General features: G+C 44.4%; 1 protein-coding gene across 2 annotated transcripts in view; it reads left to right on the forward strand.

Moving 5' to 3' along the window:
* The first annotated feature begins 833 nt into the window (after nt 1–833).
* Nucleotides 834–18,985, forward strand: part of LOC307040811 (B-cell receptor CD22-like) — a 31,280-nt gene continuing 13,128 nt past the window's right edge. Inside the window, exons 1-14 of one of the 2 annotated variants that reach the window (XM_079683939.1) lie at nt 834–991; nt 1,464–1,817; nt 2,149–2,379; nt 2,606–2,956; nt 3,219–3,437; nt 4,970–5,326; nt 6,130–6,354; nt 6,444–6,713; nt 6,892–7,152; nt 7,301–7,561; nt 8,059–8,140; nt 11,782–11,836; nt 17,501–17,625; nt 17,813–18,584. In XM_079683939.1, the coding sequence (XP_079540065.1) occupies nt 943–991; nt 1,464–1,817; nt 2,149–2,379; nt 2,606–2,956; nt 3,219–3,437; nt 4,970–5,326; nt 6,130–6,354; nt 6,444–6,713; nt 6,892–7,152; nt 7,301–7,561; nt 8,059–8,140; nt 11,782–11,836; nt 17,501–17,625; nt 17,813–17,882 (2,910 nt within the window). In that variant the 5' untranslated portion in view covers nt 834–942 and the 3' untranslated portion in view covers nt 17,883–18,584. Of the gene's footprint in view, nt 992–1,463; nt 1,818–2,148; nt 2,380–2,605; nt 2,957–3,218; nt 3,438–4,969; nt 5,327–6,129; nt 6,355–6,443; nt 6,714–6,891; nt 7,153–7,300; nt 7,562–8,058; nt 8,141–11,781; nt 11,837–17,500; nt 17,626–17,812; nt 18,585–18,985 lie in introns of those variants that run through there. The other variant, XM_079683940.1, reaches the window with a different exon arrangement.

An 18,985-nucleotide genomic window follows, 5' to 3' on the forward strand; every position in this document is an offset into this window, starting at 1 on the left:
ATCAGGGGGGTGCCCAATACGTTGACCGGTCGATCGCAAAGGTAGTGTGGGTGGATCGCATGGCTTTTTTATTTTTTTTAAAGTTAGCCTATCATCCATCCTTACAATGGCATTTGCCACTTGATTGACGTACAGGTAAGCCAGTCTGAGTTGTATTGTGACATACGGGTTCATGCAGTTATGAGGGGGCCTCACCTCCTCATCTGAAGTGAAAAAGTGTGGGCACCCCTGGCTTGGATGAATGACTCTGTATGAGGCAATGCCAGAGTTGGATCAACTTCCCAGTTCTCAATGTCCGGTCTCTGTTCATTAATGCCATAACCTACATGGCATGGCATTGAATCATTGTATGTGTCAGCTGGAAATAGAAACACTGGAAACACAATATAACTTGGTGAACGTCCAGTTTTTGTCAAGAGACATGACAAGGTGAACACAGGAAAGGCAGACTGGGCGATGGAGAGCACAGCCACAGTCCTGCTTCTCATTGTGGGACATGGAGTTTAGTTAAGCTGCAGTTTGTGGTGCAGACTGTTCATCTATTTTGACTCATGCACTTTTCTACTTTAGATTTCTTTGATGTGAAAAGTAGCATTGCAAACTTTTCCCAGTTTGTTCACTGCTGAGATTACCTGACAGACCATTGGTTTAGATACTTCATTTAGCCTTCTTTTACAAAAAAGAAAGACATGAGAACTAAGAGAGGTGGTCTTTAGAAAGGTTTCGTTTGGACACAACACCCCTTTTTGCAAAACAAGCTGTGCATTTTAATAATAGAAAGAGGAAGTAAGGGGTATTTTGAACCTGCTTTCAGTCTCCTTTTCACTCTCAAACTCACAGAAGGACGTTAAGGCTCAAGAGAACTTCCTTTAAGTTTATGTAGAACTGTTTTCTTGTCAATCTTCTTTATTTCATAGCCACACGGAGACGAGAGGAGCCGCTATGATTTTAACAGCGAGTGGATTTGTTGTCTTCCTTCTCTGTATTCCAGGTAATGTATATCCACATTAACATTTTACAACCTTTACCATACTTATTCAAAGCACTTCAAAGAGATATATATTATACATAGATAGTTGTTTATTTTATTTTCAATCAGCTGTTGCACTGTTATATCATTGAAGGTCATTTGACAGTGTGTCTGTATGTTTGTATGCTCTTTATGTCTCTCTATAGATGGTTTGTTGAACAAAATGCAGGTTTTATACAATTTGTTGACAATTCCCATGTACCCAAAACGGATCAAATATAATACAAACGTGTATTCTATATTCTAGTTTAGGCATAGTTAGAAAGACGCATTATCAGGAAGTGTTGTTGATAATGGCTGCTGATAGTTGGGTCATTTTAAGCTTGTCTATGTTTCCATTACCCAAAATCACATCAGTAATTTGATCCACTTTGTCTAATTTACTGATGTTAACTAAGCATTGAATTAGTTTCTGATGTGCTCTGTGTTTCAGTGGTTCAGGGTCAGCGTGGCTGGGGAGGGACTTACTCTTCTACTGAGATCTGTGCAGTGAAAGGATCAACAGTGGAGATAAACTGCAGCTACACATACCCACCCAGAATAAATCACCATGTAAACACAGTAGAGAAAACCTTCTGGGTCACTCAGAAGAAAAATGGTGAACTTGTAGATCTGAAAACAGAATCAAAGTATACAGGTCGTGTAGAGGACCTCTGTGAATACAACAGATGCACTCTGAGAATCAGAAACCTGACAGAGAGCGACTCAGCTGAGTACAAGTTCAGGTTCACAACAAACAAGTATACACATTTTACTGCTTCACCTGGAGTCACTTTGTCTGTCACAGGTAACTTTTTTCAATATAAATATTAAATGTGTACTGTGCTGTGAATGTTTGATAAAGAACTTAGTGTGATATTTCCTGCAATATAAATTGTCCAACCTGTGTGTGTGTGTGTGTGTGTGTGTGTGTGTGTGTGTGTGTGTGTGTGTGTGTGTGTGTGTGTGTGTGTGTGTGTGTGTGTTTTTGTGTGGTTGATAATGTCTCTATTGTATTCAATAGATACTATCTAATGAACCATGGGGTCAAACAAACACCCATTATAGATACTGTGAATGCTTTGGGGTATTTCTATGAATATAAATCATCATTATTAAATGTTTTGTTTCCTTCTCAGATCCAGATCTACTGGTCAAGGTCATGGAAACAATGATCCACCAGAGTGTTTCCAAAGCAAAGCTTCAGTGTCACAGCAGATGTCTTTTACCTCATGGTCCTTCCTACATCTGGTACAAGAATGGACAGAAAATTCGGGCAGAATCATTTTCTTTTTTAGTCAATTTATATTCAGCTGACAGCTACTCCTGCGCTCTTAAAGGACATGAGGATTTCCCGTCTCCTTCACAGTGTGAGTTTACTCCAAAGTCTTTCACTAACAGAACGCCTTGGCACAATGGTTGCAAGTACTTTGAATATAAATAAACCCACTTCCCCTTTTTATATTAGGTTTTTATTTTTGGCCCCTCGCTCTCCAGGATCACTTCTGCTTTAAGCAACTCAACAACCTGCTCTGTATTACAGCTGTGAGAGAGTGAGTTGTATCAGCTCAGTTTAACAAATATTTTATCTTTCAGGTGTTGAAGGTCAAAACTGCAACAGAGTGATTTACACTGACAGGAGCATCTGTGCCTTCAAAGGGTCATCAGTGGACATTTCCTGCACGTACAGCAGTTATGGATCTTTCCCTGATGGATTCTGGTTCAGTCCTGAGCGTTATCATCAGTGGCAGAATCCCTCTCAACCTGAGGACCTTCGTGAAGACTCCCAGTATGCAGGTCGTGTTGTGTTTATTTCACAATGGAGACGATCCACTCTGAGGATCTCTGACCTGAGAGACTCAGATTCAGCTCAGTATCGCTTCAAATTCAAAACACAACGCTTTGAATGGAGGAGTGATTTACCTGGAACCACTCTGACTGTCACAGGTACTGATCAACACTCACTGATGTTAAATCAACACGGTACAGTAGTTAAGGTGGCATGTTTATAACATAGAAGATTGTACGACTGATAATGAGTGCATGATTCTATGTATTTTCTTACCCCTTTAAAATGTTGAAAGGTATTTAGTACCACGTCGTAATTAACTTAATAATTACAACAATCATTTGATATTCATCTGTTTTTTTTATATTTACCCTTGATTTGGGTATTTGATAAATAAAAAACACTTTTTTTCTCCTCAAGATCCAGATCTGAAGGTGCAGGGGGGGAAATCATATTCATGGTCTGAGCTCCAGTGTTACACCAGTTGTCGCCTGCCACATGGTTCTTCCTACATCTGGTATAAGAATGGGCTGAAAATTGCAAATAAACAATTGTCTTCATATTCAGACTACTTTGGTTCTGCATCCAGCTACTCCTGCGCTGTGCGAGGACATGAGGATTTCCCCTCGCCTCCAGTGTGTGAGTGTTTCCCTCTGGCCCTCTGGTGGAGCTTGTAGGTTATTGCACTTTACCTTCAAAGCTTTTAATTCAGTAGTAGCTGTTCATCCGAAATAGCTGAGACTCAGGAGAAAAGCATACTGCTGATATCAACATTGCAGAGATGTTGCAAGGACCATACAATCTTTTTTGCATACTATACTTTGACTTTTTCTATGACTTTTTTCGTAACTTACTATTAAATATTTTTTTTTATAACAAATGGCACTGTGGCTTTTTATGAGATTATATGGAAAATGTAACATGATTTGATTACTTTGACCAACCCACTCTCTTCAGTCTGCCTACAAATGACATGACTTTACACATTGGAAATGCGTGCAATAGATACGCAGAATTCCTATTTTGCGTGCATATGATACGCTAACCATTCACATTGAGATCTGATGCCGAGTTTTGAGTGCATATGATACGCCACGTTTTGTCCGTCGAGTCTTGGTAGACCGGAAGCTGTGTGGTTCATAAAAACATGTTCTTACTCAATATCAAGCCACAATTATTGTTTTTATTTTAAATCGTATAATGTCGGACTTTTTTTGTCGTCTGTGAGCAAAAGAAATGGGGCTCAGAGCTTCAGAATAAGGAAATCTGTATTTTGTTTAATATTTTTTTCCTTCTAATTTGTTATTCTTTTCTAAATAACACACTGTTATTTACTCAACAATAACACACAATTATCCTTGTTTTTATTTACTCGTTTAATTATATAATCTTGGGCTTTTTAGCATGCTTATTAGCTGTAAATAAAGTTACCGGAAACAGACGTAGACGGTAAACTGATTACCCAAGATCCTCAGCTTGAAGCTCGCGATGTTTTAGCCGCAATGCACGTTGGGATATGGTGTTAATGCGATATGATATCCGAAAAAAAATGCAGAGTTTATGATAGCCGAAGACACTACACTACCCATAATCCCCAGCTATCGTTTGGGACTACAGTCCCGTTGACAAACCCTGTGATTAATCTTCAAACTCTGAGATTGGATGTTGGAGTGGCAGTGCGCCAAGGTTACACCGAGCGTCAAACAGCTCTGTGAAATGGAACGAAACCACAGCAGACTATTCAAAACTGGACTCGAACGCCCCCCCAGAATTACACATGCTGGCTATTGAGTTTCGCAACATGTTCTACTATGGCACATCTCTACTGGGAATTGTAGTTTTAAAAGACATTTTCGTTTTTCCCAAAATCATACGCAGACTGAAGAGAGTGGGTTGACTTTGACATCTGTGTGACAAACTATACTATGATCTTTTTATGAAAAATTGAAATATGACTTTATTGTGAAAAAATCAACAAAACTATTATTTACAGTATAACCCAATATCAACAATCTCACAATTGCCTCTGGTGGCTTTACAGTGATTACAGCATGTCGATTTTAAAAATAGTGCACACAGTTATGTTTGCCATTGTTTGAATGTGCCCTAAACTAACGCTTTTTTGCCAAAACAAATTCAAGAAGAACATTTGAAATTGTTTTGTTTTTCAGGTGTCAGAGGTCAAACCTGTAGCAGAGTGTTTTACAATGAGAGAAGCATCTGTGCCCCCAAAGGATCATCAGTGGACATTTCCTGCACGTACAGCAGCTTTGAATACAATGTTAAATCTAAGTTCTGGTTCAGACCTGAGCGTAGTCTTCAGGGAAAGAATCCCTCTCAACCTGAGGACCTTAGTGAAGACTCCCAGTATGAAGGTCGTGTTCAGATCCTTGACACAGAGAGAGGACGCTCCACTCTGAAGATCTCTGACCTGAGAGACTCAGATTCAGCTCAGTATCGCTTCAAATTCAAAACACCAGGCTTTGAATGGAGGAGTGATTTACCTGGAACCACTCTGACTGTCACAGGTACTGATCAACACACACTGATATTCACAGCAGAAGCAGCAGTTTCATTAAAAAGAAAAAAAGAAAAATAAACCCCATGTACCACTATTTTAATAAGGTGGTTGAAGGGTTTTATAAATATTGGCTTAAATCATGATTTTAAATGCGTTTTTAAAAATGTTGTAGATACGCAATTTAACATAGAAATAGCTTTTCGGTTACCAGGCTTTAATAACAATGCTTTGGCTAAGTTTTTATTTTTAACTTTTCCTAATAGCTCACTCTGTACATTATTAGAAAAATTATCTAAATTAATCAGAGGAAGAATAATCAAGTTATGTACAGTATTTAAGAACATTTTTTAATGACACATTGTAAACATTTTCTGTAACTTACAAGTAGGCTAACATTAACATTTTACTTAAATAAAAGTAAAAAAAACTATTAGCTTAGCAAATAGCTTTTCAAAGTATTAGCATCAAAATCTACTTAAAGTATGCTATACAGTGAAATACTAACAAGCTTGTTCATTTATTTATTATATAATGATAATTATTGTTATTTTGAACGCCTCATACCAGAGCTCCTCAAGATTTAATGTGAACACTTGGCAACGTAGTATAGAGAAATGCTTACAACTAAAGTTTATATTAAACCATAACAAAATAATTTGAATGATTCTCCTAGCTAACCTTCATTACCAGTTCTGTTTGTGCTATATCATAAGTTTAGATTTATATTTGTTATTTCTGATATCTGAAAGTATGTCACTTATAACCTTAAAGGTTATCACATTTGATGTTTAATGTTAAACATATATCCAGCTCTGCAGGTGCAGGTGATCACATCAACAGTCCACCAGTCTTACACCTATGCAGAGCTGAAGTGTCGCAGCGGCTGCAGTCCAGCTGGAGTTTCCTACGTCTGGTTCAAGAACAACGAGAAAATCATCAAAGAGGAAAGACCTTTATATAGAGACCAGTTTTATCCTGGAGACATCATCTCTTGTGCTTTGAAAGGACGCGAGAATTACAGCTCTCCTTTGCTATGTGAGTTCGCTCCACGGTGTAATTAACATCAACTTCTACGTACATTGCACCTGACATTTGCCTCACAGAATTGTTGATTTTTGCTCTAGATGCTCTAAATATTCCCGTTGTGTCAGTGAGTCCTTCTGATGAAATCATGGGGGGCAGTTCAGTGACTCTGACCTGTAGCAGTGATGCTAGCCCAGCAGCTAACTACACCTGGTACATGAAGGATGGAAATCAGGAACTTCCTCCTCTCACTACAGAACCAACGCTTTTCTTCAACCCCATCCTGGCTTCCAACTCTGGACAGTATTTCTGTACAGCTGAAAACGAGCTGGGGAAACGGACATCTGAAATGATCTCTGTTGATGTGAAATGTGAGGAAATAAAGTTTGTAATGTCTTATTTTAATCACTTGAAAAGGGTCTTTCTGGGTTCTCATACTTACTTCAATTTCATATTCTGCTAATTTTGAGAACCTTAATGGAGAGATGTATTTCTATTTGAGAGCTGGATGCAATTTTTTAATTAATCGTGCAAACTAATCTCCTCCAGATGGTCCAAAGCTTCCCTCTGTGTCAGTGAGTCCCTCTGCTGAGATAGAGGAGGGCAGTTCAGTGACTCTGACCTGTAGCAGTGATGCTAACCCAGCAGCTAACTACACCTGGTACAAGGAGAACCAAACAGTGTTTCAGGGAACAGAAGGACGTTATGAATTCACCTCCATCAGCTCTGAGGAAAGCGGGATCTACTACTGCAAGTCTGAGAATCAATATGGAGAGATCAACTCTACGTCTCTATTTGTAGATGTCCAGTGTGAGTAATAAACAACAGCACTTCTCTTATGCTAACACTGTGTTTACAAGTAGTGATTAATTGGTTGCTTTGTGCCATTATGGAGGTAGGGTCTGGTTCACAACATGTGTAATTATTAATACGTGTCTCTCCTAATATCGTCCTCCAGATGCTCCAAAGCTTCCCTCTGTGTCAGTGAGTCCCTCTGCTGAGATAGAGGAGGGCAGTTCAGTGACTCTGACCTGTAGCAGTGATGCTAACCCAGCAGCTAACTACACCTGGTACAAGGAGAATGAAGACTCTCCAAAAGCTTCAGGACAGATCTTCAACATCACTGACTTCAAAGCTGAACACAGTGGGAGTTATTCCTGTGGAGCCCAGAACAAGTTAGGACGTCAAAACTCCACCTTACTTCAGATTGTCTTGACTGGTAGGTTTCATTAACTTACATGCACTAATCGAAAATGAACAAAATGATAACAGGATTATGACAATTACCATATCTGGGTCCTGCTGCAGTAAACTCAGAAAGCCAACTAACCTCTTCACTTGTTTTTTATAATGTGTCCAACTGCAACTGTGACAAATTAAATCTCGATTTTGACTTATTTGACTTTGTTTGATTTCAAAATAATGAACACGCACCTCAGCTTTCTTTTGAATCAGACTTTTGAAAAAGAAAATACACACGAAAAATATGGAGAAGGTTTTTCTGAGGTCTGTTTCTGATCATGCTCAATATTTTCGACTAGTGTAGACCTCAACTTGATCAAACCGATTCCGCTAAAAAATGATATGTTGATAAAGAACTATTATTATTTTACTGTCCGAAAACACAATTTATTGAATTGAAAGATCTAGGTTTTTCTTTTAATATTATATTCATAAAAGCTTCATTAACTGTCAGTGTTTTTCGTCTTGTCAAAGGAGCAAGGACATCTAGAGCTGCTGGAATCACCACTGCTGTGTTCCTGGCAGTCATCCTCCTCTCTATATTTTTATTGATCAGGTAAGCAGTCCACTTTCATTAAGGTAATGGTTAGTGAAAGCACTAAACACGGTATGCTGGATATTTTGATAATATTGGGCAATACAATATGTAAATTAGGACAACACTGTAAAGTTATCTCATCTCAATCTCCTCCTCTTCTTCAAACTCACTGTCAGACTGAATTTTCAGAAATGTGATCGTCATATCCTATTAAACATTAGTTGAGGCTGTGGCGCAGTGGGATAGCGCTGGTTCCACTCCCACTGCAGTCAACTTATCGTTATTGGACACTTCACCCCAAATTGCACCTGTGGAGATGTCAACAGTATTGAGTGTATGTAAGTTGCATTGGATAAAAGCATCTAAAAGGTCAAATGTAATTTAATGTTTACCGCAAGATGAAGGGTTAAATGTATGGGAATCTGAAAGCAGAAAGGAGTTTGGTCTTGAAATGTAACAATGAGTCTGAGTTTCATTTATGTAAACAGGTCCCACAGTCAGGAACACCATGAAATAGTTCAAACTTGTGTGTTTGTATAATTTTTCTAGAAGTCAGAAATTATCTTGGATATTTGACTGCGTGGTGTTATTAGGAAAGGATAATAGGCGCTTTCACACCGGAGTACTTTTCCCCGTACCACGGAGCCTCCAAAAAACCTCTAAAAGACGCAAGGTCAGGAGGCCAGCTCGTGCTCCAGTACCGGCCCACACAGCCATGGTTCCGTGCTCCAGTGACGGCCCACACAGCTTTGGTGCCATGCTCCAGTACCATCCCACACAGCCATGGTTCCGTGTTCTGGTTCTGTGCCCAGCAGCCATGGTCCCTGCTCCAGTACCGGCCCACACAGCCATGGTTCCGGCTCCAGTACCGGCCCACACAGCCATGGTTCCGTGTTCTGGTTCTGTGCCCCGCAGCCATGGTCCCTGCTCCAGTACCGGCCCATACAGCCATGGTCCAGGCTTCTGTTCCGGTCCCAGCAGCCATGATCCCAGCTCCAGTTCCGGTCCCAGCAGCCATGGTTCCGGCTCCAGTTCCAGCCATGGTTCTGGCTCAAGTACCGGGCCCAGCAGCCATGGTCCCGACTCCGGTTTCAGTTCCAGTACTGGCTCTTCGGCACCCCGTGTCCTGTTGACGTACCGGCCGACTCCGGCTCCTCGTCATCTGTTGGCTCTCCGGTCGACGCCAGCCCCTCGTGTCCTGTCGGCTCTCCGGCCGAGGCCAGCCCCCCGTGTCCTGTCGGCTCTCTGGCCGACGCCAGCCCCCCGTGTCCTGTCGGCTCTCCGGTCGACGCCAGCCCCTCGTGTCCTGTCGGCTCTCTGGCCGACGCCAGCCCCCCGTGTCCTGTCGGCTCTCCGGCCGGCGCTAGCCCCCCGTGTCCTGTCGGCTCTCCGGCCGACGCTAGCCCCCCGTGTCCTGTCGGCTCTCCGGCCGACGCTCCGGCCGACGCTAGCCCCCCGTGTCCTGTCGGCTCTCCGGCCGACGCCAGCCCCCTGTGTCCTGTCGGCGTACAGGCCGACTCAAGCTCCTTCTTCATCGGGGGTTCCGTCGACTTGACGGTGCCGCCAACTCAAGTCTCAAGTCCCCTCTCGAGTCCCCTCTCAAGTCTCCTCTCGAGTTCTTTCTCAAGTTCCCTCTCAAGTCTCCTCTCGAGTCTCCTATCAAGTTCCTTCTCAGGTCCCCTCTCGAGTCTCTTCTTGAGTGCCCTCTCAAGTCACCTCTCAAGTTCCCTCTCGAGCCCCCTCTCAAGTTCACTCTCGAGTCCTGTCTTAAGTCCCTTCTTGAGTCCCCTCTTGAGTCTCCTCTTGAGTCCCCTCTCAAGTACCTTCTCAAGTCCCCTCTCGAGTCTCTTCTCGAGTTACCTCTCGAGTCTCTTCTCGAGTCCCTTCTCCAGTTCCCTCTCAAGTCCTTACTCAAGTCCCTTTCCAAGTTCCTTCTCAAATCCCTTCTCATTTCCCTTCTCTAGTCCCTTCCCAAGTCCCAACCCTATGTCCTGTCCTGTTGGGGGTCCCGCCGACACCTGTTTTGTCGGGGGTCCTGCCAACTCTATATCCTGTGCCGTTAGGGGTCCAGCCGACACCTGTTTTGTCGGGGGTCCTGCCAACTCCATGTCCTGTGCCGTTGGGGGTCCAGCCGACACCTGTTTCATTGGGGGTCCTGCCAACTCCATGTCCTGTGCCGTTGGGGGTTCCGCTGAGGGTCCTGCCAATTCCATGTCCTGTGTTGTTGGGGGTTCCGCTGAGGGTCCTGCCAACTCCATGTCCTGTGTCGTTGGGGGTTCCGCTGAGGGTCCTGCCAACTCCATGTCCTGTGTTGTTGGGGGTTCCGCTGAGGGTCCTGCCAACTCCATGTCCTGTGTCGTTGGGGGTTCCGCTGAGGGTCCTGCCAACACCATATCCTGTCCTGTTGGGGGTTCCGCCAACACCAGCTCTTGCTCCGTCCGGGGTCCCACTGACACCAGCCCATGTCCCGTCCAGGGTTCCTGCCCGGACAACACTGGTTCCTATTCCGCCAGTGGTCCAGTCGGCCACGAACCCGGTCCGTCCTTGTGCCCGGCTCCCTGACATCCGTTCCTAGAGGAGGGGGTTCAGTCACGATCTTGGTGTTATGTCACGGTTTTAGTGTTGTCTGTCTGGTAATGGGTTTTGTTTTGATGTTCTGTTCTTCCTGTCTCTTTTTTTCCTCCTGTGTCTGATTGTCTCATTGTGTTCACCTGTTGCCCTTTTGTTTCTGCCTCCCTTACCCTGCTGTTTCTCGTCCCGTGATTTCCCCTCTCTGTATTTAGTCTTGTCTTTCCCTGTGTCGGTCCATTGTTTGTCTTTCCTGTCTCCCTCCATGTCAGTCACGGTCAGGTTTTTGGTAATGTATCTTCCTTGTGCTACCGTTGTGTTTTATGCCATGTTATTTGCCATCAACTTTTAAAATAAAGCTTGCTTTCGTTTTCTACACCTTTTTATCTCTTTTTGTAGTCTGCTTTTGGGTCCTACCTTTTCCGCGATCTAAACATTAGTTCCGATAGTTCCTGGGATTTTTGCGTTCACACCAAAAAGAGAACTTAGTTCATGAGAACTTTTACCCCGTTTTCAGTCCCTGCTAGAGAGCAGGGACTTTCCTGGCCAGAAAAAAATTCAAATTTCTGATTGGGTGGGTGAATTGCAAACCACACCCCGTAAAACTATGAAAAGTTTTGTGAAGCCGCCATTGTATTTGCTGGCATTAGCATTAGCATTAGCCCCGCGCTCCAACGCAGAGAGACTAACTTATGGCAACACAAAAAAAAACATGGGAGCGGTGGAGATGAGGAGGTGTCGGCGTTCTGGCGATTTACTCGGAAGTCCCCAACTCCGGGGACTTCCGGCCGGGGACTTCAGGTGGCAGTATACGCCGTGAAGTTGTTTGCGGCCTGCCAGTAAACCCAAAGCAGAAGAAGAATAAGTGACGTCAGCGGCTTCATTTGCGTAATCTTCCCTCAGGGAACTTATTCCGGTGTGAACGCGATCTGCTCTTAGTTACATGGGGGAACTAAGTGCTGGGAACTAAGTACGGCAAAATACTTGGTATGAAAGCGGCTAATGACCAATAAAAGTAACATAAAAAATATTGTTTTCATTAATCAGTTTAGCACATTGCTAAAACGTTATTGTTGAATTATTTTAACCAGGAAGAAGAAAGCTGTCAAGCGATCATCTGAGCCTGGAGAGCCACACAGCAAACAGGTGAGAAAGAATAATAATCAACAAAAGCAAATAAGGTTTCAACAGTTCAGTTATTTTTTATAATTTTTTTTGCACTACTGATTACTGGTAATATTTCCATTACTTGTGACCCTCTATGTTTCCTGTAGATGTTTGATATATAAAGTCTTCTCTTATTTTATATTATGGCTGGAATACACAAAAGCTCTTTATGTCTTAAAAGATGCATTAAAAGTAAAAGAGTCCCAGAGGGTAAACTGGCACGAGTCTACATTTTTTTTTTGGTCCAATCAGGACTTGAATCAGCAATTGTTCCTTTCCCAGGCCTACACACTGAGCTACTGCCGCTCGAAGACAGAGCTTCAAGTAAAGTTCAAGATTGTTTTGGGGAACATTGGGGATTCTTAACCTTCACATATTCCCTCGCAACACAGATCCAAACCCTTTGGGTATTCTTAACCATTTAAGCCCGGAGCCTGTTTTTCAGGCCTCAGGCTCGAAAATGACATTCCCAGAACAAATGATTATATCTTCACTTCTAAAAAGGGGTAAATTAATGATCTTTTTTCTCAAAGCAATGATAAAACCGTGAGTTGGATGTAGAAAAGTCAGAATCAATATAGAATTTTTTTATCTTAAAGTAAATTCAGATTGAACATAGTAAAAAAATAAAAGTGATAGTTTAAAAAACATTACTTATAGTGAAAACCACCCTTGAATGATGGGATGGTAGACTAAAAGCTTTAGGAATCCACACTATAACATATAAGTACCCTGTATCAAGATTGATGCAAAACAAGTTTCATTTGGTGAGGTTTAGCGAAAAAAAGCTGTTTTCTGATCAGAAGTTGTGTTCAAGGTCAGTAAAAGGCATATTCTTATGCTGCTGAAGGTTAATCCAATTTGTCTGTGTCACTTTGAAATGATTACTGATAATCCATCATAACATTTATGGCAATAAACCTATTTTTCATATAGAGTGTAACGGAGCTTTCAGTTTTGGGAAAACTGCGTGCACATCACTCTCACTCCTCATTGTTAATGTTTAGGTTGATTTAGGAGCCCCTCCTTGATTCTATTGGCTCTAACGGTTAAAAAGTGGTGTCAATCAGTCGACCAATGGGTTCCAGACATATGAAAAATACACCCACATTTGACCTCTAAAAAGGTCAAATGTCACTTTTGTTGCATCAATCTTGATACAGGGTTATTATATGATATAGTTTGGATTCCTAAAGCTTTTAGTCTATAATCCCATCATTCAAGGGTGGTTTTCACTATAAGTAATGGGTTTTTCTTTTAGATGGAAAATATAATTTAAATTGTTTACTATGTTCAATCTGAATTTACTTTAAAATAAAAACACCTATATTGATTCTGACAGTTCTAAAGCCAACTCACAGGTGTATCATTGCTTTGAGAAAAAAAAGTATTAATTTACCCCTTTTAGAAGTGAAGATATTGTTACGCAGAGTGAAGTAGGTAGGGCCCAAACGTAGATTACACTTGACGATACCTTTAGTTCAAGGACTTTAAATAAACTTGGACAAACAAAACACCCTTCGGTGAACTGGTTCACATACAAAAGAAGCACCAACCCTGAACACAGGAAGAGACAAGACTAAATACAGGGAGGGGTAATCACAAGACGAGAAACAGCCGGGCAGGGGAGGAGAAACACAAGGGCCACAGATGAACACAATCAGATAACTAGACACACCAGGGAAACTAACGACAGGAGGAAAAACACAGGGAGAAGGACCAGACAATAAACCAGGAGGAAAACATGACATGGAAAACAGCAAAAACACCCAAACCTACAAAGCTACAACCATGACATGAACTTAGGAGTGTGACATAACCCCCCCCTCAAGGGACGGATCCCAGACGTCCCAAAAAACAAAGTCCAGCAGGGTGGGTGGAAGGGGTCTGGAGGACGGGTCTCGGGCGGACGGCCCGGGAGCAAGGCAGAGACCAAGGTGGGGAACTCGGGCGGACGGCCCGGGGGCAAGGCAGAGTTCGAGGAGGGGGTCTCGGGCGGACGGCTCGGGGGCAAGGCAGAGTTCGAGGAGGGGGTCTCGGGCGGACGGCCCGGGGGCAAGGCAGAGTTCAAGGAGGGGGTCTCGGGCGGATGGCCCGGGGGCAAGACAGAGTTCCGGAGGCCAGGCAGGAGCCGGTGTCGGCAAGATCCGCCACGGAAGAGGACACAGGACCGGCAGGAGAGCAGTCGGCGGAACCTCCAACGGCACGGGACATAGGGTTGGCAGGACCCCCGGCAGAAGAGTAGTCTGTGGGACCTCCAACGTCACAGGACATGGGGTTGGCAGGCCCCCCGGCAGAAGAGTGTCTGCTGGACCTCCAACGCCACAGGACATGGGGTTGGCAGGACCCCCGGCAGAAGAGCAGTCTGCGGGACCTCCAACGGGACAAGACATGGGGTTGGCAGGACCCCCGGCAGAAGAGTAGTCTGCAGGACCTCCAACGGCACAGGACATAGGGTTGGCAGGACCCCCAGCGGAACCTCCAACGGCACAGGACATGGGGTTGGCAGAACCCCCAGCGGAACCTCCAACGGCACTTGAGTAGGGACTTGAGTGAGAACTCGAGAGAGGGCTTGAGAGGGAACTCCAGAGGAAATTTGAGAGTTGACTTGAGAGGTGACTTGAGAGGGATCTCGAGAGGGAACTTGAACGGAGACTCGAGAGGAGTCTTGAGAAGGGACTCGAGAGGAGACTCGAGAGATAGGGCTTGAGAGGGAACTCGAGAGATGACTTGAGAGGTGACTTGAGAGGTGACTTGAGAGTTGACTTGAGAGTTGACTTGAGAGGGATATTTGAGGGAACTTGAACGGAGACTTGAGAGGGGACTTGAGAGAGGGCTTGAGAGGGAACTCGAGAGGTGAATTGAGAGTGGACTTGAGTGGGATCTTTAGAGGGAACTTGAACGGAGACTTGAGAGGGGACTTGAGAGAGGGCTTGAGAGGGAACTCGAGAGGTGACTTGAGAATGGACTCGAGAGGGAACTCGAGAGGGAACTCGAGAGAGGGCTTGAGAGGGAACTCGAGAGGAGACTTGAGAAGGAACTTGAGAGTTGACTTGAGAGATGACTTGAGAGGGAACTTGAATGGAGACTTGAGAGGCGACTTGAGAAGGGACTCGAGAGGAGACTCGAGAGGGAACTCGAAAGGAGACTTGAGAGGGAACTCGAAAGGATACTTGAGAGGGAACTCGAGAGGAGACTTGAGAGGTGACTTGAGAGGGGACTCGGGTAGGAACTTGAGAGGAGACTTGAGAGGGGACTTGAGAGGGAACATGGGAGGATACTTGAGAGGGAACTCGAGAGGAGACTTGAGAGGTGACTTGAGAGGGGACTCAGGTAAGAACTTGAGAGGAGACTTGAGAGGAGACTTGAGAGGGGACTCGAGAAGAGACTCGAGAGGGGACTCGAGAGGAGACTTGAGAGGGGACTCAAAAAAAGACTCGAGAGGGAACTCGAGAGGGAACTCGAGAGAGGGCTCGAGAGGGAATTCGAGAGGAGACTCGAGAGGGGACTCGAGAGGAGAATCGAGAGGGGACTCGAGAGGAGAATCGAATCGAGAGGGGACTCGAGAGGGAACTCGAGAGGAGACTCGAGAGGGAACTCGAGAGGATACTTGAGAGGGAACTCGAGAGGAGACTTGAGAGGGGACTTGAGAGGAGACTCGAGAGGGAACTCGAGAGGATACTTGAGAGGGGACTCAGGTAGGAACTTGAGAGGAGACAGGAGAGGGGATTTGAGAGGGGACTTGAGAGGGAACTCGAGAGGATACTTGAGAAGTGTCTTGAGAGGATACTTGAGAAGTGTCTTGAAAGGCGACTCGAGAGGGGACTCGAGAGGGGATTTGAGAGGGGACTTGAGAGGGAACTCGAGAGGATACTTGAGAAGTGTCTTGAGAGGATACTTGAGAAGTGTCTTGAAAGGCGACTCGAGAGGGGACTCGAGAGGGGACTAGAGAGGTAGCTTGAGAGGAAACTTGAGAGGGAATTGGAGAGGAGACTTGAGACGGTTGGTTTGCCAACAGAACACGAGGGGCTGGAGTCGGCTGGAGAGCCAACAGGAGACGAGGTGCTGGAGTCGGCCGGTACGCCGACAGGACTCGGGGAGCTGGCGTCGGCATAACAGCCAACTGGAGACGAGGAGCTGGAGTCGGCCGGTATGCTGACAGGACTCGGGGAGCTGGCATTGGCCGGTACTCCGACAGGACTCGGGGAGCTGGCGTTGGCCGGTAAGCCAGTCCTGGAGCCGAAACTGGAGTCGGGACCATGGGTACTGGGGCCGGTACTGGAGCCAGAACCATGGCTGCTGGGGCCGGAACTGGGGCCGGAACCATGGCTGTGTGGGCCGGTTCCGTAGCCAGAATCATGGCTGCTGGGCACGGACCCGGAACACGGGACCATGGCTGTGTGGGATGGTACTGGAGCACGAAACCATGGCTGTGTGGGCCGATACTGGAGCATGGAGCCATGGCTGCTGGGGCCTGTACTGGGGCTGGAGCCATGGCTCTTGGGGCTCGGGCTGCTAGCTTGGCCTTTCGACTCCTTCTCTTAGCAGCCACCTGAAGACTCCGTGGACCTCCATAAGCCAGACAAGTTCCAGCATACGACTCCTGGACAGGAGCAGGAACTGGGGCAGAAGGATGGGTTGACTTCAGACGGAACCCACCGAGGCGTATGGTGCCAGGTTGGGAATTGGGAGACAGGGAGCTAGCATGCCTGGGGCTAGCAGGCCGGGAATCCCACACCGGGATCATGACTGTTGGAGCACGGGCTGGAATCCTGGCCCTGCGTCTCTTAGAGGCTCTTTGGAGACTCCGTGGACCTCCAACAGGACCGTAGTCGGATCCGAGGAAAGGGTCAGAAGCGTCGGACCAGTCCTCAGGACAACTTGTGAAAAGCTGTAACCACTCCGGCAACGAACTCCTCAACCAAGGCATTTCGGCCACCTCCATTCGTGCCTTCTTGAGAATAGCCTCTTTGTCCTTTCTAGAAGAAGTTCCTTTCCACTTGATAATCCGCATGATAACATTGTAGAGAAAAGTCTAGATCGAACAGATCCAACTCAAACTCATGAAAATCCGCTGGGTCCATTTCTTGGTTGGTGCTTTCTGTTACGCAGAGTGAAGCAGGTAGGACCCAAACGCAGATAACACTTGACAATACCTTTATTTCAAGGACTTTAAATAAACTTGGACAAACAAAACACTCTTCGGTGAACTGGGTAACATACAAAAGAAGCACCAACCCTGAACACAGGAAGAGACAAGACTAAATACAGGGAGGGGTAATCACAAGAAACAGCCGGGCAGGGGAGGAGAAACACAAGGGCAACAGATGAACACAATCAGATAACTAGACACACCAGGGAGACTAACGACAGGAGGAAAAACACAGGGAAAAGGACCAGACAATAACCCAGAGGAAAACATGACATGGAAAACAGCAAAAACACCCAAACCTACAAAAATACAACCGTTATGTGAATTTAGGAGTGTGACAGATATAGTCATTTGTTCTGGGCATGTTATTTACGAACCTGAGGCCTGAAAGAAAGGCTCCAGACTTAACAGGTTAACCTTCACATATACCCTTGCAACACAGACCCTTACCCATTTAAGGTAATCTTGTCTATGCAATATCTGCCCTTCAGAGTCCTCAGGAGGAGCTTCTCTATGCCAATGTCCAGTTCTCCAAAAACCAGGCAGATCCTCTCTCCTCCAACATCGAGGATAGTGTTGTGTACGCTGAGGTCAAATTTAACAGCGCTGCCCCGAGGTGAGTAGATACTCTCACAGGAACATTACCCTGAGTTTAACGTTGACATTACTTGGAATAAAATCAACACCTGCTCACTTTTGCATTTGCCTGATGTGATTTTACGTGTTTTGCAACCACTGTTTGGCCATTTGTTCAATATATAATCTGCAAAACTTCTAAATAAATGTTTCTCTTTGAAAAACAGAAGTCAGATGTCTGCCACGGAGGACTCAACTGCATTGTACAGCACAATCAACAAAACCAGGACACAGTAGGAATCTACTGCCAATCATTTGTATTAAAGGGACCCTATTGGGTTTTCCCTTCACTGTAGTGTGTTCTATAGGTTTGTGTGCATGTAAATGGTCTGCAAAGGCTAACATCCCTATGTTCCCTCCAGAGGGAGTTTCTCCATTGTCCTCCTTTGTTTACTTCCTTAACATAGTGACATCCTTATGGAACACTTGGCTCCTATTGGCTTCTTTCTGAGAAGATATGTGACTTTAGCTTGTTGTGGTGTTTGAGCATTGGCTCTAATGACTATGTAGCTTATTTAATGCCTTTTATTGTAAACATAATGTATGTATATTAAATGGCCTAATTAAATGTACAGAAGCAAGGACACACTTCTTAAACCTTTTATTTGTTCTCTGGATTGGTGTTGAAGCGCGGAGTAGATTGATACGACCCTCCATGTCATTATTCAGAGGGAATAAGAGACACCCAAATAGTTTTTACTTTCCATTTTACCAAAAAGGATAACAATTTAACTAACTTATTAACTTATTAACTTATTAGCTTGTAAAACATGAGACAACCTTTCAATTTGAAATGAAGAGTATACAGACCAATGTGTTTTGCTATATAATGATGTACTTATAAAACCTTTGTCAACAATACTTTATATTTTAGCTCTTGTTATGTTAGGCGCGCTCATTTGTTTTGTTAAATAAACCATTGAATACAAGCTATAATAATGAAGCTGTTTGGTGTTTTATTAATTTGTGGAAGCTGTCTTATTTAGTCTTTTCTTTTATGATATCATTACAGTAAAGAAAAACATGTATGGGGGTACGGGATGACAAACAAAACTGCACCCACAGCCACAGTCCTGCTTCTCATTGTGGGACATGTAGTTCAGTTAAGCTGCAGTTTGTGGTGCAGACTGTTTAATTATTTTGACTCATGGACTTTTCTACTTTAGATTTTCTAATTGACTTATGGCAGACATTATAAAAGAATGCATCTTTTGTGTCGTGATGTTGATGCAGTTTCTTTAATGGGAAAAGTAATATTGCAAACTTTGCCTTGTCTCTTTGTGAATGATAGTAGTATAGTTAGTTTGTTCACTGCTGAGATGACCTGACAGACCATTGGT

The sequence above is a fragment of the Notothenia rossii genome, assembly GCF_949606895.1.
Source record: "Notothenia rossii genome assembly, chromosome: 1".
Classification (NCBI taxonomy): domain Eukaryota; kingdom Metazoa; phylum Chordata; class Actinopteri; order Perciformes; family Nototheniidae; genus Notothenia; species Notothenia rossii.